This window comes from Megalobrama amblycephala, linkage group LG7 (assembly GCF_018812025.1).
Source record: "Megalobrama amblycephala isolate DHTTF-2021 linkage group LG7, ASM1881202v1, whole genome shotgun sequence".
NCBI lineage: Eukaryota > Metazoa > Chordata > Actinopteri > Cypriniformes > Xenocyprididae > Megalobrama > Megalobrama amblycephala.
In genome coordinates, this window is record NC_063050.1 from 39,125,638 (window position 1) to 39,149,612 (window position 23,975).

The 23,975-nt window shown below is 39.5% G+C and overlaps 1 protein-coding gene across 1 annotated transcript in view; it reads left to right on the top strand.

Moving 5' to 3' along the window:
- Window positions 1-6,753: 6,753 nt before the first annotated feature.
- The window catches only part of pcdh7a (protocadherin 7a), a 40,602-nt gene continuing 23,380 nt past the window's right edge, over window positions 6,754-23,975 (top strand). Inside the window, exons 1-2 of the mRNA XM_048197415.1 lie at window positions 6,754-10,449; window positions 11,071-11,787. Coding sequence (XP_048053372.1) covers window positions 7,879-10,449; window positions 11,071-11,787 — 3,288 coding nt within the window. The 5' untranslated portion in view covers window positions 6,754-7,878. The remainder of the gene's footprint in view (window positions 10,450-11,070; window positions 11,788-23,975) is intronic.

Consider the following 23,975-nt stretch of genomic DNA (forward strand, 5'->3'; position numbering starts at 1 on the left):
ACCACTGTTTTAAAAAGAATTATTTTAGTTACTGAAATAAGTTGATTGTGATGGGACTGAAGTAGTCCTAAAGCTATTCATTACATTTAAGAGCACTTCAGGACTCGAAGATCTCAAGTTTTATTTCCACTATAACATCATGTAATTGCACTTCTTTGTATTTTCATAAGCCCCCTGCTTGCTTTTGCACTTTGAGAACCCCCAGTCAATTTTTCTCCTGTTTCTTTATGTTAAAGGTGGTTATAAAGGATTTTAAGCCTTAATATTTTTTTTTGTTTTCTTTTATTTGGTATTAAGCTTTCAAACAAGAAGCTTTGCTATAATTTCTATCAGTTGTATTGCTTAATATGATCTGTCTTTCTTCTTCCACAGGGTTTCTCAATTCAGTCTGCATTTCCATTGTATAAATGTGAGTAAATTGTCTGTTCTGATGCTTTAATTTTGAAATGTAACTATGGAAACCACTTTAACTAAAAGTAAGAGAGCTAAAATTGTACTCCTCCCCAGTTGTTTACACATTGGATAAAAGTTCAGAGTAGAATCCCTATAGGTTTTAATTATAGATGATTCTTTTTTGACTCAGATGGTGTCTTTGGGGTTTATGTGACATTCCCATTAGAAAAGAGGCATTACATCCATGGTTACCTTGGTAAAATAAGGACTAAGACAGAATCAGCCACAGATTGTATGGATACGCTCACTGACAGATTGCATGTTGAAGAGACTGTAAATAAACTAGCAACTGACAGTGTAGAGGAAGTAGTGAAAATGCCTCATAAACTATCCTGGTATCATTGTTATTATTAAGTTATTAATACGTAACATTTACAGGTACAAAAGGTGAGAGCTAAGAAAAGTTTGATATCACTGCCGAAAAATGTGTAGTAAAGCTTCTTGTGGCGGTATGGTGGGAAATAGGGATGGGCGTATCGATTTGAAGTATCGAAACTGACGTTGAGTATCGAAAGTATCGATAATCTGCTCATCTGAACATGTTGCAAGTCGAACCAATCAATCACAGAAAGCGTTCACTTACTGCCGACACTATTCCAACAGGGCTCCGTTTATTATCGTAAGAAACCATTGTTGCTTTTGGGAAATGCAGCCCAGAACAATGCTTAACAGAAGACAGAAAAACATAATATGTTTGAGTTATTTCACAATAAACAAAATGAAATAGTAGCCTACATTGTTTGTGTAATTACATTTATTTAAATTGAACGTTAAAAGTTCATATTGATGTTCTATTCTGTAACTAATATTGATACACTAATATTGATCAGAATACAAAGGTTGCATTTTATGGGTGCAACAGCCTGTCCCTGGCAGTCCCTTATGAAAATGAACCATTACTACAGTGACCATAGTTCAGCTAGGCCTATAGTATTTGTAGATTTCCATGGTTACCATTTCAAGTAAACATTTTAACCACATGTAAACAAAAATATAGTCTAATAAATTGCAATTAAGGCATACTGAATGTTAAAATACCTTTCAAATATAATGTTAAGTGGATATCATTACCTATTTTACTCAATTCAATTAAATTTTAGTTCAATAATTTAAGAAATTTTAAAATCTATAAATTCGTATCGGTATAAATATCAGTGATATTGGCCTTGAAAGTATCGGTATCGTATCGAAATCAAAAAAAGTAGTATCGCCCATCCCTATAGTGGGAAATCGAATCCCCCCAGGAATCAGATCTCCTTTAGGACCCTGATTGATCCTATTGGTTCAACGGACATGTAATGGGTACCATTTTTAGCGCCTGATTATAGTTCCTGCAAAAATCATGATTTATATTGTTTTAAATGCGTTATGATGACCATTAATGTATTTTAAATTACATCGTTCATATACTAGTATATAACTGAGGCTATAGGTAGTGAAATTTCTCATGACAGCGGCAATTTTTGAATTTATAGACCTTATGCGCCAGAGAAACAAGCGTGCAGCCATTTTTGTAGATATTGACTGAGCATCAGTTGTACATTCGTTATTGTGGTGCATTATGGGATTGAATGAGTGCACTCGATAAAGTCCACTACAAACGGCTGTCACTTAGTGTGCTATTTAAGGGTATGGTGGTAATTTCAGACACAGCCATCAATATGTATTTTATGGTTCTATTGTCAAGTCACAGCATATGACTATACTGAAGAAAAGGACTTTTGTGTTCCACGGAAGAAAATAAAAAATGATAAATAATGGTTAAACGATTGCACAAATGCTTTTCATTTTAAGGTTTTAAAGTGTAGTTTTATTTAACATTGAGCAATCCTTATAAACGAGTTTACAGCAAAAAGTCACAGAACAGAGCAAATGTTATCATTCAGTAGATGAGTAAACTGCATTTAATGAATGTGACTGAAAACATAATATCATTGATATGGCAAACGAATACGATAGAATCAAGATATTAATGCCATGATTTTAATATGCATTAATAAGGATTTGTACACATTTGTACTGTAAAGTTGTTCATATGTAAATAATTTATGTTTTAGTGCTGTCAACACATCAATTGTACATTTCAGTATGGAAACTTAAGTAAATGTAATACATGAGCATCAGCAACATATTCTTGATTAATTGGCTTTAAAGGGTTAGTTCACACAAAAATGAAAATTCTGTCATTTATTACTTACCCTCATGCCATTCCACACCCGTAAGACCTTCGTTAATCTTCTGAACACAAATTAAGATATTTTAGTTGAAATCCGATGGCTCCGTGAGGCCTTAGGGAGCAATGACATTTCCTCTCTCAAGATCCATAAATGTACTAAAAACATATTTAAATTAGTTCATGTGAGTACAGTGGTTCAATATTAATAGTATAAAGCGACGAGAATATTTTTGGTGTGCCAAAAAAACTAAATAAAGACTTATTTAGTGATGGTCAATTTCAAAACACTGCTTCAGGAAGCATCGGAGCGTTAGGAATCAGCGTATCAAAACATGATTCGTATCGCGTCAAACCGCCAAACTGCTGAAATCACGTGACTTTGGTGCTCCGAACGGCTGATTCGAACCGCTGATTCATTATGCTCCGATGCTTCCTGAAGCAGTGTTTTGAAATAGGCCATCACTATATAAGTTGTTATATTTTTTTTTTGGCGCACCAAAAATATTCTTGTCGCTTTATAATATTAATATTGAACCACTGTACTCGCATGAACTGATTTAGATGTGTTTTTAGTACCTTTATGGATCTTGAGAGAGGAAATGTCATTGCTGGCTATGGAGGCCTCACGGAGCCATCGGATTTCAACTAAAATATCTTAATTTGTGTTCCAAAGATTAACAAAGGTCTTACGGGTGTGGAACGGCATGAGGTTAAGTAATAAATGACATAATTTTTATTTTTTTGAGTGAACTAACCCTTTAAAGCTGCTGTAGGGAGTTTTTAGAAAACATTGACTTAGCCTGAAAATTTGAACAAGCACAACTCACAGGTCACTCCCCTCAACAATATGATTTACACTGACTATGGCCTGCCCATACTTTGACTACAAACTTGGTCCTCAAAACATTACGAATTTTGCAATACATGTAATGTAAATATATGACGTTGCACTATTTATATAAGTAATAAATAGCTAGTATGATAATATAACGGTAACTAACGTTACAGTATGCAAGTAATTATTCTATCGATATGTAATGCTAAATAAGGTTTGCTAGTACATTATTTCAGCAACATGACAAGCCAGTGAATTAGTAGGTTTCAATAGTTGCTTTGCACAGTGCGTGACATTTTATCTGTATGTTATGCGGCTAGAGTTTTGACACCGAGTCAATGGGCTCTGACGAGGAATTCACACCCACAGCGACTTCGAGGAGAAGAGGAAGCATCAGGCAGGGGACGGGCAGGCCTGTTTTGAAATGATCTTAGTTGTGTAACGTTAGTTCTTAAAAAATGAAACAAATCAAGCAGGGATACTTACTTGTCAAGCAGAAATGTGGCTAACTCTGCATCGGTTTTTAATCCTTTCAGGACACGTAGCTCCCTCCACCTCGGAAAAGCCGCTCCGATATTTACCCTCGTTTTATTTCAGGCTCTAATTCTTTCTTTCTGGCTTTTTTATCATCGTCATCTGTCTTTTTCCGTTTACCCGTCGTTATTTTATGAGCAGGTGCAACTCGAGGAATTGGCAGTTTGGATTGTTTGTCCGCCATAAGCAAAGCTGCGGCACACCGGTAATCTTGAATTTGACGCCTGTACGCGCTGGCGCTGTGCATGAGAGGAGTGTGATCAGCGCGCACGCGAGCTTGATTGACACTGCTAAGACACTCCTCCTGGCTCTGATTGGTTGTTTCTTACCGGGAGCGGTGTATTTCTGCAAATGGCAATAGGACCACTTGGAGGAGCCAGAGGAGTTAGATTTTTTCACAGATTATCTGTCTCATATTCTACTGTCAGGACATAATGACAGGTTTAACAAATATGTAAAAAATACATTTTTACAAAAGTTACCTACTGCAGCTTTAAGAAAACTACTAGGAGGTAGAAAAAAAAGTGCAACACTGAAGAATATTATGAAATTCCATGCAAACGTTATTTTTACAATGCTGAAAACAAACATATCATCATAAAAACAAAGTACAAAAGCACAGTGAACTAATTGGTGCTCCCAATACATAGGCAATTCCCCCAGCTCATTTTACATGTTTAAAATTCATGTCCTCACTCCACGCATCAGTTAGAAAATGCAAGATTGCACAGTGGTGGGAGTTTGAGTCACGCACCTGAGAGAACGCATTTTTGATGGCCACAGCATTAGTGGAGTAATAATGCAAATTACATATGCTACTAGCAATTTGTAACTCATAACTAAACCCCAGACCACCCCCCACAAAAATCACTACTTGTCAGTGAAAAAGAATATATTTATCTACCGTCCTGCTGTACCTTTCTTCCTTTTAGGGCGATGCTTTTGACTACTTCTTGGATGATGAAGAAACAGATAAAGAATGCACTATATTTTATTTATACCCAGGATAAATATTAGATTACTTATTCTTGTCAGTGAAAAAAAAAAAAAATGTATTTATCTATCTAGCTACCTTCCTGCTGTACCTTTCTTTCTTTTAGGTTGATGCTTTTGACTACTTCTTGGATGATGAAGATAAAGAATGCACTATTTATTTTTTAAGATACATTCAATATTATCGCTGTATATTTTGGAGACATGTTTTGTGCTGTCTTTTCTCACATGCTTTAAATAGAGGAGGTGTATGCAGTCTCATAGCCAATGGTGCTATTCGAGTCTGTTCTTTAGATGATAAAGTTTCACCGGTGGTTTGTATGCTAACTAGATTTACGCGTTGACGTGATGGGATAAATATGGAGGGTGCTCACGGGACACGAACGCTGAATCCACTCCCCCGCCCACTTCGACTGGGCGATTGATTGCAGAAGCGAAATCAAAACGCGCGCGGTGGAACAACAGAGGGCGCGAGACGCAGAGCATAGGCTATATCACGCACGTGTGGTGACGCCGGTGGAATGTTAACCAGCCCCGGTGCAGCAGCATCAGGAGAGCCGTGCCGAGGTCTGATGCTGCTCCTCCGCTCGCAACCTCCTCTGCTATGACCAAACGAACTGAGATTGACCAGGGAAACCCTCCTGCGTTAATCTCAGATCATCCCAACCCACGAATTAAACGCATGATTGAGATTAAAGACACGGGATGGAGAGTATAGACGGAGAAGGGCTGCTCCTTTTGTTGTGTGACTGTAGTATTACGTTCAGTCAGTGCTGCATTGCGCTCGCGCATCCGCGTGGCTACGGGGCAGCCCGTGCTGGGACCGGAGAGAGTGTGTGCGATACATGCTCATTGTTCACAGGATGAGCGAAAGGCAGTGCCGCATTCAGACAATGAAAACACTTCTTCGTGATTCAGAGACGTAACAACAAAACCAATAAGATAATAACAATAATATAGATAGACTAATAGTAAATTAAGCTATTTAACCTAAGTGGTCCATTATGGCAAAAAGAAAAACGCCTAGATCTATCTCTCTATCTATCTTGCACACTACACTTACAATATAGTGAACAATATTACACTTTGAAGTTTTTATTTCACAGTTGAATCTCCTATTTAAAGAATAATTTGGAGGCCAAATACCTTCACCACTAACCTTACAACCTTTATATCATCGTGTTCAACTTGATCATAGCAGTAATGAAAGAAGGATCAAACCTGAACACACTGACTGTAAACAACCAAATATCCAAAGCATTTCTTCATATGTTCTTGTGAAGGCCATATGCCTATAGATAAGAAATGCCAGGTCCATTGTAAAAAGACCCCAGTGACCCCCAGACATTCTGTCTGTTTCCTATAAAACAGCTTCTAACCACAGGCTATAAGATTGTTAAACACAACAGCATGTCTCTCTGGAATTGCACTAGCATACTTGTATACAAAATAGCTTTAAATGGTTGTTATGGTTGCTTTATTTCTTTTTGTTTGTATGTACACACATACACCTCTTTAAATACTATATATTAATGCTATAGATTTTTTTTTGAATTTATTACAACCTTCTTTTACTTTTCTCTTTTAACTTTTTTTTTTTTTACTGTATTTTCTTCATATTAATTATTTAAATGTAAACTATTTATTTTAATTGGTTTTTGTAGAAAAATACATTTGATTGTCAATAAGTACTGCTTTTGCTGTGTTGATAAACATTTTAAAAATGACACGGACACATACGAGATGTTTAATTTTAAATTTCCGTTCATATTTAGGACAGTATTCTGGAAATTATTTTGATTTAATTAGTTGTTCTGTTTTTACACAAGTGCTTAATTGGACTTGTCTAGTTGTATCAGTGTATTTTTTCGCTTCTGAGGTATTTTGTTTTGTGGTCGTATGCAAACACACCCCCTGTATTTGCGCGTTTAGACTGGTTAAAAGGAACGCGCGAGCTCCTTCGAGACACTCTCGGTCTCCCGTTTCATCTGAACGGTCGAGTTACGTAGCGAGGGAAGTGTTGCAGTGAACGGAGGGGGAAGAGAGAGGGAGAGGTTGAGAGAGAGAGGGAGAGACTGCAGCATCATTTGAGGGACGTTCACATGCAGTGCAGTAGAACGTGCAGGTGAGGGGAGGAGGAGAATGCGGGACTTTTTCCTCAAACACTTCACACACATCCACTACGGACTCCGGAGGAATTACTAAAGGCTTTTGTTGCTACTTCTCTATCCTGCTCTCCACCTTTCCATAAGTGGCTAATTTACGTGCTCTGAAAAGTCGAACTGAAAAGCTTTTCTCTTTGTCAAGTTCACCGTAAAGGAATCTATAAGAGCTTGGCACGCGCGCGTAAGACTGCGGGGAAAGATTTCCAATTTCCCTCTCGCTGTGTTTAAGGTAAGAGAATATATAATATCGGGGAAAGACTTTAAAAATCACTTTGGCTTATTCCCAGCCAGTGGCGAAAGCTCTGGGATGCGAATGTGAGAGCTGAATTCACAGACAGATCTCTTTTGTGTTCTACTGCATTGCAGTTTAAAACAGTGAAAGCGCGAGAGGAGCCCGCGCTCCGCAGCATCTCAATGAGCCGGACAAAGTCATTTAAACTGCTCAAATTTGACTCTCGTCTACTCCTAAAAGGCACAAAGGACCATTCTTGTCCGTAAAAGAGCTCTAAAGACTTATCGCCAATGCCGAGCTCTTCACAAAGTGGATGTTTTATTTTACCGTGTTGAAAACGTGACTGGGGAACTAAAAGACTGTCGGAGAAAATAAGATTTTGCCAAAGGAAGCGTTTATAGAAATTATTCGGTGGCGAGTCTGTCTTGGACCGGAGGAAGCTGCAGATAGAGAGTGAACGAGAGAGAGAAAGAGAAAGAGAGAGAGAGTCATGGGGAGCAGGAGCGTTGGCGCAGTGCACTCCGCGCGCTGCTACCTCGTGCTTATCCTGCAGCTGCTGACTCAGCTCCCGCGCGCCAATTCAGTACTGCGCTACCGCGTGGCGGAAGAGGGGCCGGCCGATGTGCACATTGGGAACGTGGCTTCAGACCTGGGGCTGTCCACCTCTGGGATTGGGACTGGTGATGTCACTTTTGCTTTGGAATCTGGCTCTGAATACTTCAAAATTGACAACGTCACCGGAGAGCTTACTACAGGCAGCAGGAGGATTGACAGAGAGAAGCTGCCGCAGTGTCAGATGATATTTGACGAGAACGAGTGCTTTTTGAACTTTGAAGTCTCAGTCATAGGTCCCCTGCAGAGTTGGGTGGATCTGTTTGATGGCCGTATTGTAGTCACAGACATCAATGACAACACCCCCTCTTTCCCTTCACCAGTACTAACTCTATCTGTTGAGGAGAATCGCCCAATCGGCACTCTCTATCTCCTTCCCACAGCCACAGACCGCGATTTTGGTCGCAACGGCATTGATCGCTATGAGCTTATCCAGGACAGTAGAGATGGGGGGTCATCTTTGCGGCGACCTCCGAATGGCCCAACAAACGGGAACGGTGGTGACCGTAGGAGAGGGTCAGAAACAGGGTCGGGACCTGCCAGCAGGAGCAGCGTGTTTGAACTGCAAGTTGCCGACACACCTGAAGGACAGAAACAACCTCAGCTGATCGTGAAAGGGCCTCTGGACCGAGAAGCACGGGATTCTTATGAACTCGTGCTACGCGTTCGTGATGGCGGCAACCCATCCCGCTCCTCACAAGCTCTGTTACGCGTGTCCATCACAGACATCAACGACAACAGTCCACGCTTTGAGAGAGCAGTGTATGAAGCAGAAATGGCAGAAAACGCCCCACCTGGCACACCTGTCTTGCAGGTGCGTGCCACAGATCGTGACGTCGGCGTGAACGGGCAGGTTGAGTATGTGTTTGGAGCAGCGACGGAATCAGTGCGGCGCCTCCTGAGGTTGGATGAGGCATCAGGTTGGCTGAGTGTTCTGCATCGTATAGACCGTGAGGAAGTTGCCCAACTACGTTTCACCATCACAGCCCGTGACCGTGGCCAACCACCCCGCACTGACCGCACTACAGTCGTTCTCAATGTAAGGGATGAAAATGACAACGTACCCATAGTGGAAATTCGGAAAATTGGACGAATCCTCGTTCGGGATGGCGCTGCAATGGTTCCAGAGAATGTATTGGTGGACACACCAGTAGCGTTAGTGCAGGTGTCAGACCGCGACCAAGGAGAGAATGGTGCGGTTACCTGCACTGTGGTTGGGGATGTTCCATTCACATTGAAACCGGCAGGTGAGACAGCTCTAGCACCACCACCAGCCACGGATGATGCCTTTGAACGAAACAAAAAGAAATATTTTCTCCACACCTCAGCACTTTTGGATTATGAAGCTATTCGTGAGTATAGCGTCACTATCGTGGCGGTGGACTCCGGTAGCCCCAGCCTCTCAAGTAATAGTTCCCTTCTGGTGCGAGTGGTTGACATAAACGACCATGCTCCCACTTTTGCCCAAAGCTTAGTGGAAGTACATTTTGCAGAGAATAATGCCCCAGGAGAAAGAGTGGTCACTGTAGTGGCGGCTGATGCAGACAGTGGCAAGAATGCAGAAATTGCATACTCACTGGACCCATCTGTTAATGGAGCTTTTTACATTGATGCCGATAATGGTGATATTCGTGCCACTGGGACACTAGATAGAGAGCAGAGGGAACGCTATGAATTTCGCGTGATAGCTCGGGATAAGGGCACCCCGTCTCTGCAGGGCTCTGCTACCGTCGTCGTCCAGGTCACGGACAGAAACGACAATGCCCCCAAATTTGTCCAGGAAGTCTTCACATTCTATGTCAAAGAGAACCTGCTCACCAATAGCCCCGTCGGCATGGTTACTGTTACCGATGCAGATGAAGGCGAGAATGCAGAGTTGAGTCTTTTTGTTGAGCACGATGAAGAGGAGGGTGGAGAGGAGGGCAAAGAGGGGAAGCAAGAAGTTTTCTCCATTGAAAATAACACTGGAACCATTTTCTCCTCTGCATCCTTTGACAGAGAACGACGTAACGCATATTCATTCCGCGTGCGTGCTGTTGATGGCGGAGAACCGCCACGGTCTGCCACCGCCACCGTCTCCCTGTTTGTCACTGATGAAAATGACAACGCGCCATCCATCACATCACCCGCTAATGAATCATATACCCTACTGCCACCCGCTAGCGGGGCCCGCACTGTAGTCCGCACAGTCACAGCCTCTGATGGTGATACAGGGTCTAATGCCGATCTCCGCTATGCTCTGGTAGGCGGAAACCCTTTTCGTCTGTTTGAGATTGGCTCTAGTAGTGGGGTCATAACCTTGGCAGAGCCCCTGGAGAGAAGACACAGGGGTCTGCACCGCTTGGTGGTCCGGGTCAATGACAGTGGCGTGCCTTCCCTTTGTGCCACAGCACTGGTGCATGTCTTCATCAATGAGAGCTTGGCCAATGCTACGCTAGTGGATGCACAGGTGAGACACATCAGTGCAGCATGCTGTTCGAAAAAACACAAACAGAGTGTAATTCAATATAGAGAAACAATAACAGTTTGTGCTGTTGAACAACGAGCCAGTGTAGAACAGAGCCAAATAAGTACAATTAAAGTGAAAAAGATTTAAATTGAAAGGAGTCATTTTATTAGACATGAGAGGATGGAGCAAGTGAACTGCAGTCAGAAACTTACTGATAACTTTGCACAACTAGGAAATCCTAGCACAAAATAGCACTTAAAAAAAAAAATTTTTGCTCTTTATAAATATTCATGCATCAAATTGCTGTTGACCCACATTGGATATTGGATAGAAGGAAACACACACAAATACAAAGATGAAAGATTCACAAACACACTCGCATACACACACACAGTCACACTTGCCTGCGCAGAATAACTATGATTGAATATCCAAGCCTTGACATGATAATTGAGAAGTCTGGGCCTTGCAGTGGGGATGAATGTGTATGCGTGCATGTGGTTCAGCAGACATAGCTGTAAAATGAGGATGCAGTTATCAAAGGGCACACACACCATTTATGACTTTCCATTTTTGCTCTCTCTCTCTCTTTCTCTCTCCTTCTGTCTCTCTTTCATTCAGGTGGCCCGCAGCCTTGCAATCCCCCTCTATATGGATATTGCAGGTGACCCAGACAGCGAGAGAGCTCTGGGTAAACAACGCCTGAGTGTTGCCATCGGTGTCCTGGCTGGGGCTGCTGCCGTTATTCTGGTGATCCTTTTGGTTGTGACAGCACGACAGTGTGGGGTGCAGGGTAAAAACGGCTATGAGGCTGGCAAGAAAGAGCCAGAAGAGGACTTTTTCAGTCCACAGCCTCCCCCTCTACAAGCCCAGGCCTCCCAAAATGAACGTGGGCGCAAACCACGCAGAGACAAGCGTAATAACGGTACTGCCAAATCTGAGCGTTCTTTATACAGTGGAATTATGACGGTGAATGGCTGCAGACGTGGGGGAGGTGATGAAGAAGAGGAGGATGAAGAGGCAAGCAGTGCTAGTGAGAGGATTGCTGCGCGTTATTGTGCAGCTGCTAATGGAGACCCCAGCAGCCCAAGATTAGGCTCGCGACGTCACCAATCAAGCCCAGATCTGGCCCGCCACTACAAGTCCAGCTCACCTTTGCCTGCAGTTCACCTTCAACCCAACTCACCACCTGTGGAAGGCAAGAAGCACCAAGCTGTGCAGGAACTGCCCCCCACCAACACCTTCACTGGCAACGGCACCAGTAATGCAGACGCCATGTCACTCAGCTCAGACCAGTGCTCCGATTATGGCTGCCAAACTGTCAAATACAGCAAACAGGTAAGAACATAAAGATCTATGACTTAGTTTCATCACTGCACTTTCAACAAGTACATGCAGGCCATGTTCACCAAGTGTCTTAGAATAATTCTGGATCAGTTTGGCTTGCAAGGAGTAACATTTACCCAAAATGTTACAAGGCTTGTCAGGACAAAAGCCTCATGCTTGAACTATATTTGGAGTCCAAATCTAACCTAAATTCAGTGAGTCCTGTGGGATACATCCATATTAATATAGAAAACGCTGACAGCCATTGGACTCCCTGCAAATTTTCTTTGAGTAAATTGAAATGTGATTTTCCAAGAAATAATCTGGTATATATAGAAGCCATTTTCCACCTCAGTAAAAAATCTAATTGTGAGATAATGTTTGAAATCAGAAATAAAATCAAGCTGTGAGATACACGGGTAGTCACATTGTGAGACAAAAATGGCAGCTGTGAGACATGAAGTTGCAATTTTGAGATGTAAAGTTGCAACTGTGAGAAAGAAAGCCACATTGTAATATATAAAGCTGTAACTGTTATATATAACGCCATTTGGCGAGATATGAAGTCATAATTGTGAGGTCTAAAGTCACAATTGGGAGATTGAAATGATGAGAAATAAAATGTCATCATTTTGAGATGTAATGTCACAATTACATTTTCCCGGCAGAAACAGGCTTCCCTGGTTGGATAACACATTATTTTATGTACTGTATCTAGTCAATGGCCTGGGGTTCATTTGTATTTCTGAGGCAAATTCAAGCTGATCTGCTTTTAGCAAAATCATATCCCATCAAACACTAAAGAAAACCAAACTACTTGTAGACAAGCACAAATGTCACAACTTGCCTGTACTGTTGTCGTGTTACTGCGTGTGGAGTGGTTAAGGTTATATGGTGCTAACTGCCTGCTCTCCTTTCTAGGAGTAGCTACTGAAAATAGACTGTCGAAGAGAGGAGAACTGTAACCCATTTTCTCTCACACCACCATAGATCTCTTTCCTCTTGCTCAGTCTCTCTCTATCTCTCCTTCTGTCTTGCTTTCTATCATTCTCTCCATCATACTCTTCTTATTTTTCTATCTTTGACATTCTTTCCACTCCTTTACATGTTGTTTCATTTTTTCTGACACATTTGGAAGTGTTAAATATAGAGTGGATATACAGTATGTCTGCCCACTTTGAGCGGAAACTGGCCAGTGTGTTTGACAGGATGAGCATGAAACGCTTCAGAGGGAAACCACACAGGCTTGTAGAGTTGTCTTTTTTTACTTAATCTGTCATCTTTACAGTTTTATCCAGGTCATATATTTAATGCAGCATATCCAAACTGCTAGCTTAGCACTTAACAGAAGCATTAAAAAAAGATTACCTGTGCACCCTTTGACAGGTGCATTGGACTAAGCCCGAACCAAAGGGTGGCCTCGTACTATTGAGAGACATGGTTAAATTGAACACTGGGATCGCATTACATTTTCTGACAGGTGTTGGGAGCTTAAACCAAATCCGCGGAGGTCTAAACGCAAGATATTGAGTCCTAAATGACATGTCATTTTTGGTCTTTTTAGCATGACTGACAGTCGGATTGTAAGTCTCTTTACCCAGAACCTAAAAAACAGCTGATGCAGTCGTTAGGGAGATGTGCGCCTCGCAAGACCTAATCAATCTATCCATGCTGGTGTGATCCTGACCGCAGTGGGTGGGTTAATCCAATACCGAGTCAATCCTCTTAATCTGCTGACATTTTTTTTCCTCTGAAAATGCTTAATAGAGAATTTGCTTGCGTATTTATGTGCTTCTGTGTGTGCATTCATACTCAGCCAAGAGTTTGGTACGTGTGAGAGAGCGTTAATGCTTACTGGCGAGTTTGTTGGACTCTTTCTGACGGTTCAATCAATTATTGATCACACTGTAATTAACTCCTCTACCGTGGAGCTTTGTGACCTAGCCTAACTCGAGCTCAGTGCAGACGGTGAGTGTATGTGTGCACTTGGCTGTTGCTTCCATGATGGGACGGTATAGCGTGATAGGAAGCCAATACCCTACCGCTGTCTGAATTTGCAAATAGGCCCGTGTGCGGATGCATGCATAAACGGCACTCTCGGAATTGAACGCCGATGAAAATGGAAATCTTGTTGACCTATATCTGTCTCACTCTCTCTATCGCACGTCTCTCCCATCTTCTATAAATGCACAACTCAGCATTTTCCTAAGTGAAACTCCGAACTCCCTCTTTGCTGCAGCGCACTTTTTCTATAGCCCCTCCCATTTCCACCTACTCACGCCAACACCTATCGACCGGCTGCATTCTGTCCCCATGGCAGCCCACATTTAAATAGACAGAGTGGCAATCAATATACTAGGCTTGTTAATGTTGCTAGCGCTGACGCACACCTGAAGACGTGCCGCTTGGGTGTGCAGGGTTAACGGTCAGACAGGTGGGCAGTAGGTGAGGTTGTGTAACTCAACACACACACTTGGGATCAGGCAACAGGTCAGATGGATAGCCGATATACTTGACACTCACACTTGCATGCTCACGAGGGGCCATGCATATGCTAGTGAGGGCCAACTCCAAAGATAGATATTATAAATTAATGGAGGAGACTAGTGATGGAGGGTCCAGGAGACAGTGGGAGACACATGGAGAGAGAGAGAAAGAGAGAGAGAGAGAGAAAGAGAAATGAGGGGAGATTGCTAATGCTCACCTCAATTTTGCAGGACTGTATTGATTTTCATTGGGAAAGCATTATGAAAGCTTTTACATGGACGTGCACTGCAATGGTTATAAAGGATTGAGAATGATGGTGGAAGTGTGTGCGTGTGTGATTGACCTAGCAATGTTATTGGGAGGAAATTGATGAAAAATGTCTAGAAGTTTTCTAAATCTGAAGAGGAAAAAAATTTAATTTTGGGGACTTCCTTAAAAGGAAAAATGGTTCATTAAGTTGCTAAATTATGTTTTTATTCACCTCTAAAAATGGCAGTTTATTTTAGGGACAGATTTGGGTTTAGATTGGAGTGATTAGAATTAATAATGTTAGTTCAGACCAATATAAGGCAATTAGAAGTCCTAATTTAGATAGAAATTTCAATTCTCTCTATTTCTGCTTCTGTTTTGTTATTGCCTTTCTGATCACATTTTATGTCATCCGCTCAATTAAAAGTCTTTTAGTGCAAATGCAAGTACACTTGCAGTAAATAACATCAGAACTGTGTACTTCCCATAAAATTGTTCTGGACATCTGTGAAACGCGAGGCTATAAAAATGACAGAGGATGCTTTTTACTGGCCAAGTGTAACGTACTGAAAAATGAGAGGTTAATAATTTATAGATGACACATTAGGTTAGTAACACTGATGACCATGACCAGATGGGATGTGTTCTCATGTGACTGCCACATATCTTTCCAACAACAGCCATTAGTGCAAGGTTAACTCATTGTTTATCCAGATATTCCTTCAGTGAAACTGAATGATAATTGAGAATAGAGGAGATGTGACAATAGTGTATACATGTATACCTGATATGTAATTCTTTGTAACGTTTCCAAAGGTCCAAGTATGGAGACACTTTCTGATTTATTGAAAAGTTAGTCATGCAGAGACCTTAAAGTCAGCATGAATTGCTAGTCGCAATCCATTTTATTTCCATAATGTGACATATTTCCAATTGAAACAAGATTTTCAGCTAGAAATAATGTAGAAGTTGGGTCTTGAAAAGTGGACGTTTTTTTACCAGACTGAATTCAAATTTGCTACAATAATGCATAAATAGCAGTTTGACTATTAATTAACATTAACCAATAGCCTGCTTTGTGATGTCAGCATAAAATGAAAAGGAATTTCAGTCATTTTTCTTCTTTTGAATAACATGCAATGATGAACCAATCAATATAAGCAACCACAAATCTGAATTTGGAAAGTAAATGGGGTCAATTGAGACATATGTTGACGTTTAGCAATTTTTTAATACTAAATAAAGCCTAATGGACTCTTACCCTCAGCTTACCTCCCACATTCATCTTTTCAGACCTAAACAGTAAAAAGGAAAAGTACATTTCATTCAAGTAGGTCATATGGAAATAAATGCTAGCAAAACACAGTTTTATTAAAATATCTTCCTTCAGTGTCCGGCACAAAGGCTTTGTTCGCCACATCGTATAAATCTAAAATGAGTCAGAGAGTCAAGGCTGTCAGAGCTTTGTAATGCACAGACCTGTTTGCCTGACTGTTTCAACCTCAAAATGAGACACGACAGGAATTCAGGGTATTCCTTACCCATATCCTTCCAGACAAGCAGCAACAGAACCAAGAAAACACACACATATTAAGCTGAGATGCAAAGGTACGCATGGAGATGAAAAGTTCCCATCCTCTTACATCAGTTTCTAGCACAAGATGTAGGCCATGACTCTTTGCTGTTTCTTCGTCTCTGTCCAAACTGGGAACAGCGTTTAGTTTGTGCTTTAGTTAGTTTTTGCCTTTGACATATTCATTCACACATTCATACTAGCACATAATTTAGTTTACAGTCATTTATGCAGTCACTTCATTGTCTGTGCAAAATTAAGTTGTAATATTACGTTTATGTTGTGGATTTAGCTGACTAATCTCATATACTGTACATATAGGATGCATTTGGGTGAACATATTAATCTGTCTGCAAAGTGGTTCAGTTTACCGGTATTCAGTTCTTCCAGCTCAAGTGGGTCAATCCCCAATGTACTATGATTGGATTATTTAAATCAATTCTTTCTATATTTACCTTCGTACAAAAACATTGCTAGTGCATTGTTATTATCTTGCAGTGTTTCAACCCCCCCACCCGATCATATTTCATCAACAGTTTTAAATAAAATCATTTAATTATGGTGTTTTCACCTCACCCTCATTGATTTAAAAAAAAAAAAAAAAAATCCTTTGTCAACAAACATTTTTGTCAGTAAGTTTGTTGACTAGATGAATACTGAATGGGAATCCTTTGTTAAGAGATGCTAATGGAATGCTGGGATCAGAATTATTCTTCATCATCTTTCAATGATGCACCATACTCTAGATCTGCAGCCAAAATGTCATCTGGCCAAATGTTTGATGGGTATTATTAGAGATATTCCTGTGCTGGCTGCACTTAAAAGGCATCAATTCCACACAAAGTCATACTTAAACAATTAAACGCACACACCCAGAGCAGACAACCCCACACAATAACACACCTCTTTGTTAGCTCTATGTATTGTGTCTTCAGCACACTGCTGGCATTGAGTGGGAAAGCTCAAGCATTTAGAGTCCCAGTGTCATTTCCTATTCAGCTCTTACTGAGTTGCATTCATATTTGAGCCGGCATTAACTCGGCTCTCCAATTCCCTGGTTCCCCCGTACTGAAGGTTGTTGTGGGGTGATCCTTTTGTTGTGGTCTGACTGTAGCTCTGTGGTTCTACAGTTACAGTTCAGGGTTACCCCAGTGTCATGAACCAGCCTGAGTATTCATCTTTTATTCAAACACCCCAGGCTGCTTCTGTCACTGCCTGTCAGAGAAAGAGAAATGCATAGTTAAACCCCTGAGTAATGAAAGAAAAAAGAGTTAAGTTAATAAATATATAATAGATAATAAATAAATACTAGAATAAGAGAGAGAGAGAGACAGAGAGAGCAGCTATTTTAAGTAGTATTACTGTAAGATAATACCATACTATAAATATATATTAGACCTGCAATATTCTGGATAAATTGAGAATCACCTTCTCTTTTTCTTTTTTTTTTTTTTTTCTTTTTTTTCCCTTACAATAGAGATCATGATTCTCTCAAGATTCTGAAGAAAATGTCAGTGATTTTGCAAAACTTGAACATTAGGTTACTAAATAAAAATAAAATGTAAGTTCTGACAAAATGTTTTTACTCTGTCTATTTTTAAAAAATGCAATAAAAAGTAGGAAGCATGTAAATCAAAATATGTCAATATGAAATGAATGGAAATATATAAATCCAATTAACAGTTTACATAAAGTATTTAGCTTACACACTTTTAGCGAGACCTACTTAAAAAGAAACACAGGCAAAGATGACTGAAACATTACAAATGTGTCGGTTTAATTTAAAAGTTTTTACCTACAAGTATTTATTAATTTGAACAAATTCACTTTTAAAAGAATCGGTTGAATTATAAAAAATTCACTCATAAAGGCAGTCATTTTTCATTGCGGAATGAATTTGCAGCTTTGAATGAATCAGTTAAATGAATGATTCAATGACTCACTGCGTCCCAGTTCGCCTACTTATACTATGCCCTAAAAGTATGTGTAGCAGAATACTTTTAAGTGTGTAGCAGAAGAGTAGGCAAGCTTTGGGACACTACTTCATCATAAATTTGTCTTTAACAGACTGCTCTGTCGCTTAGTTACGTGCACACTGTCACAGTTTAAACTGCCCTGTCAATCATCTTGTAACAGTTAACACCCTCCACATTACATTTAATTCAATTTCCTACTGTATTGGAGAGAAATGTAGTAGCACATTGGTCTGTCAGTCATGAGTCTTTCATGAGGAGAACTCTCCTCATGTGTTTGCATAATTATGCATTTAATGTCTAAGTTAAATGAAAATGACTAAAGGTAATGACTATGTCCCAAGCCTATTTCAAGGATCAGCATCGTGGCCAATTAAGCATTTTTTTTTTTTTTTTACTGATCGGTATTGGTATTCTGCTTATTGTACATAGAAAATATACATTTTTTATATCAGTAGCCCCATATTCATAACCACACAGTCTTTTTTACAATGTCAATCATTGTAACATGTTGACATCTACCAATGTCTTTGTACAGCGTATATAAAATACAGTATCGGATTGGGACTCTGTATTGGCAGATACTCAATATTCAATGACTCAGATCGGATCGGGGGCACAAAAAACTTGATCGGGACATCCCTAGACTAAACATATCTTTAAAAAAGTTCACAATGTTGTTGCAGATGAAATATAATGTTGATAACATTGAATAATTTTTAGTCAGATTAGGTACTGATTATTAATCATCAAACCTTCTCTATTTAGCCATCGGTCTCACATATCCACCATGTTTGTAGTTTTTATTCCTGAATCATGAATCGCCGTATTTGAAAGAATTGGTTGAATGAATGATTCAATGACTCACTCATAAAGAGAGTCATTTGACGGCACTGTTCAGCAATGATGGAGGAATTTTGAAACATATTGTAACACCTTTTTAATGGAAATCTTACTTATAAATGACTTCCAGTTGGAACTTAAAATAAATTTGGTTATGCTTAATAAGTATGTATTATTTTAACAAGTCTTCATTTCAAATAGCTACATATAGCTAACTTCATTAAATAAACATATCTGTGTTTAACTTAAACATTAATTTGATTTATTGTAAATACATATATTTATGATTTTCATAGACATTTCTCTCTGAAATTGTCTTTAGTGAAGCTGTCCTTCGTCTAAATTATTTGTGTGCTAGAACTGCACATTACATTCAAACACTAATGAGATCACGTTGAAATTCCATATGCACAGTATATCTGTATGCATAACAAAGAATAAAGGCCACAGTCTTTAATTAGTGTTTTTGTCTGTTTGGACTTGCACACTTAATTATAAGTCTGTAATTAGGGATTATACCTTGGCTCAACTTTTTCTTGCTGAAAGAAAGCTCAGGAAGGAAATAAGATAAAAACGGAGAGATGAGGTTTTTCCATCCTCCTTTCATCACATTGTTAGGCATGCGAGCCAGATCATTACATTGGCTCACTAATTCCTGACTACGCATACTGTATATCCATGAACAAGACCACCCAAGGGTTTGTTCATGTATGTATAGATGTATGCCAATCAAATAAAATAAGCTTGTGTTTTTGATTGCCCACTTTTACAGCATTGTACGCAGTCCATGTGTGAACAGCATGATGATGGGTGGAAGAATAGTGGCTGAATGCAGCATTACCGGGAGTCATAGGGTTTGTGAGCTAGTCTTAGAGGCGTTCAGATATACTACTGTGACATTATTCTGCTTCAAACCACAGGCTGTACTCTTTACTTGCTTTATTTATTACTTTGTTTAGATGTTTGTATATTTAAGGCATACTATAGGAGCACTATAGATATAATCTTTTGCTCCTCTGTGCTTCTGTTGCTAAAGAAGCTTTTCATGTAGAAGAAAAACTACTTGTCGTTCTCCTTGGATACACCACTATACAGCCGTCCGCCCCCCTCCGTCTCATCCCACTGGTGGAAAATGAGTGTGTGGGCAAGTTGGGGCCTGTGGGCCTGTTCCTCTCTGTGTGTGTGTGTGTGTGTGTGTGTGTGTGTGTGTGTGTGTGTGTGTGTGTGTGTGTGTGTGTGTGTGTGTTAGTGTTTTTGTGTGTGATCCTTTACACCTGCCTGTACACGTCGACCGGAAGCCCACAGAGATAAGGCATGATGCTTTCCCCGCACTGCCCAAGTGTAACAGTGTTCAGAACAACACCCACCACGCTTCAAAGAATGCTAAAAATATTTGAAAGTAAAGCAACCGAGGCAACACACTTTCTAACCATGAATCTAAATCCGACACCCTCCCCAATCTGGATCGTACGCACACACACACACTTTTCGGTCTGCTTTTTGATGCGCACACATGCAGCAACACCCATGAACACGACCCACACACACTCACACGTGGCACCGGCCCCGGGGGAAACAACAGCCGCCTGGGCGAAAATAAAACTCTTCACTCGGTTAGAATTAAATCAAAGCGATGCAAATCAAATGGCCAATTAAAGCCACAAACACGTTTCCTGGGAGATGAAATGCTGACGCCTAATTGGTTGGATAAAAGGGGCAATACATCTAAGAAGACAGACCTGAGAAGGACGTTTTGGAAACGCAGCAATGAGAAGAGAGGGAAACGAGTGTATGTGTGTGCGTTTGTGTTGAGAGATTCACTGAACATAAGTTAGACTGTCAACTATGTGGGCCGTAAGTGCTTCGTTTTCTTTGTAATTCAGAGGGTGCACTTTGCTAAGCGAAAAGCAGAACGTGAGATGGAGAGGTTTTTTTTGAAGTTCAACTTTCACACAGTAGTTCCTCAGGCTTCTCACAACAGAGAAGGGATTTTAAAGACGTTTGCGCTGGAAAAGCACCTAGGAAGAAAGAAAATGTCTGATATCTATGCACACACATAAACACGTTCAAGCTGCGGCTGGGGCTTCAGTCGCACGACACGGTCAGACAACTCCCGCTGAGATGTCACAGTTGCAGTATGTGTTTGTGTGGTTGCTGATGAGTGAAACAGCTTATGAGGAGAGACAAATTCACAGTATTTCACGCCAAGTGGAAATGCCTGATGAATTGATATGATCAAATAACCAAACGAGGAAATGTCAAAGTAAATTTTTACATTTACAAGTGTTTGGTTCAGAATTTCAACTGATGGTTGTCAGCTTCAAACCTTCAATATTTAGCTGTTTTACTGATCACCCTTGTGAAAAAGAAGTGTGCTTATTTATATTGAATATGCGCTTGTAGTGTACTTCAAATCTTACAAGTATATATTTTTCTAAACTTTACTTGCAGATCATTTTAATGAAATAATAATAAAAAAAACTTAAGTCTACTTAAAGAGAGTACACTTTCATGTATCTTACACTTTAAAAAGTACACTTTGTAATAATGTCAAATTAAAAGTTTTACTTTAAAGTACATAAAAATCATGTTTTACAGTAATAATCTTTTGTCATGGTTTAAAGAAGTACAGTTATTTTGAAGTGTTTACTAATGTGCTAAAGCAGGTAAAGTACTTTATTATAATTTTTTGACTGTAGTGTTATTCAATATTACTTTTAAAGTTAAAATATGAACTAAATTGCAACTTCATCTTTAAAAATGTGTAATTAAAATACATGACATTTAATCATATTTCAAAGACAATAGAAGTAATTGTGAAATCATTGGCCTACTTAAGTGGGTCAAAAAGCACTCTAATGTTCAGTTAATTGAATTTAATATAAATTTAAATTATAATGCATTTTCATTTAATTGCAATTAACATGCAATTAAGCATCTGAAAATTACATTCAGTTTCTTTTAAAAATATATTTAGACATAGACATAATGATAATTTTTTTCATTTTCAAAAAAACATTAGTTAGTATGAATTATAAGCTGATTTCTCATGGGGACCAAAAAATTGTCCCAACAATGACAAGGATTTTGGATATTGCCATCTGTTGTCCCCATAATGTAGGGTATACCTGAACCACACACACACACACGTTTTTTTTTTGTTTTGTTTTTTTGCACCTATCATCATTATGAGGACATTCCATAGATGTAATGGTTTTTATACTGTACAAACTGTATATTCTATCCCCCTACACTAACCCAACCCAACCCATAAACCTACCCATCACAAAACATTCTGCATTTTTATATTTAAAACATTTAGTACATTTTTTAAGCCATTATAATTACGAGGACTCTGGAAATGTCCTCATAAACCACGTTGTAATACCAGTATAATACCCATGTCATTATACAATGTTGTCCTCATAAATCATATAAACAAGCACACACACACACACACAACTAGTCTAAGTTGTGGGCTACGATTTCTTATTGTTGCTAAATGGATTGATTTTCTTTTTCTTCTCCTGTGTTGATATTACCAGAGGCAGCACTATAAATGGTCTTTTTCCGAACTGTGTTCTGTTCTAAGCTTCTTAGGTTAGTGCTAAAGGGTTGTAAGGGCATGAGGGTGAGTAAATGATAGCCAAACTTCAATTTTTTGGGTGAACTAACCTTTTTAGCCTTTTGTAGTATCCGATTTAGTCTCCATCAGGCCACTATTGCTGACCTGTTCTCAGTTTATATCACCATTCCTTAAAATACAGTGGTTGTGGCAGTTTTAGTATCTCATAAGAAAACATGGCAGCAATCTCCTTCAGGAGCGCTGTAAGCCATCAGTTATATTTGGATCTGATAAAGCGTACAGTATGATATTCCACATAACATTTTGTTTGAGCTGCAGGTTAGTGGTTAGACACATTGAGCTGTGGTTTTCATGTGAGAAATGTAGGTTCGAATCTGGTGTGTATTGATTCTATATTCCCCTCATCATGTTAAGTTATCTGTTTACTTCCATTCTCAGTAATGGTGAAAAATAATAAATAATTAACTGTGTATGTACAGTATATAACAGATACTTGAGACATAATAACCAAGTTCCAAACCGATGTTCAGGAGGAGCATGCTCATCTAATTCTGCTAATCATGCCACGCAGGATATATACACAGCTGCTTACCTCACTCCTTTGATAATTCTTCTGGCAGCTCTCCACCACCCTGACTCCACCTTAATTTCTATAATTAAATACTTCCGGGAGGTGGGGGTGGACTCAAGCCCCTTCATTGTGGACAGCAAACCCAACCAGTTTACCTTCATCACATTAAAGGATATGATGAACATTTGAACTCGTGAAATTGATGTTTACAACAACCTGGACTTTAAAGAGCGGCGCCTATATTGTCAGGTGTCTTTATGGTGGTTTATGCTGGTCGTTATTCCTCTGGATTGGTATTTATTAAAGTGCAGAGTGATTTAATGTTTGTATTTAATGGTCTGAATATTTTATAGCTTAAAACGACAGTTGAAAAAAAGTAGCAGGGGGAATAGAGAGCTGGACAGTGCTTTGAAACTGTAGCTTGTCAAGTTATGCTTTTGAAAAGGTAGTTAGCTACTCTACAATATCTTTTTTTATACCTTGGTCTGTTTAAATACTCGATTCTGATTGGCTGGAAGGTGTGCAGTAAAACTGTTTAATGCACAGGTAGTTCCAGTCAGTTTGATTACAGATCGAAATTAATCCGCCACTATAAACATTGGTAACCATAGTAACACAGTTATGCTTGCAAACTGAGTGAGAGACATAAATGAAAGTGTTTATTTAGATAGGCTAAATGGATGATTTTTGCATATCGTTTCATTTGTGTGGTGAATATGGCAATTTTGAGAAATGGGTCCAGGCACAAGACGAAATAGAAGACTTTTAGAAGACGTTGAATGACAAAAAGCGGCACAAAGATTTAACACCGGCAGAGTTAGACCTAGAAGACGACAAAGATGAGGTCAATACGAAAAAGACAACTAAGTGGGCAGTTAACACTTTCAGTGACTTTCTGCGCCAAAGACAGAACAATTG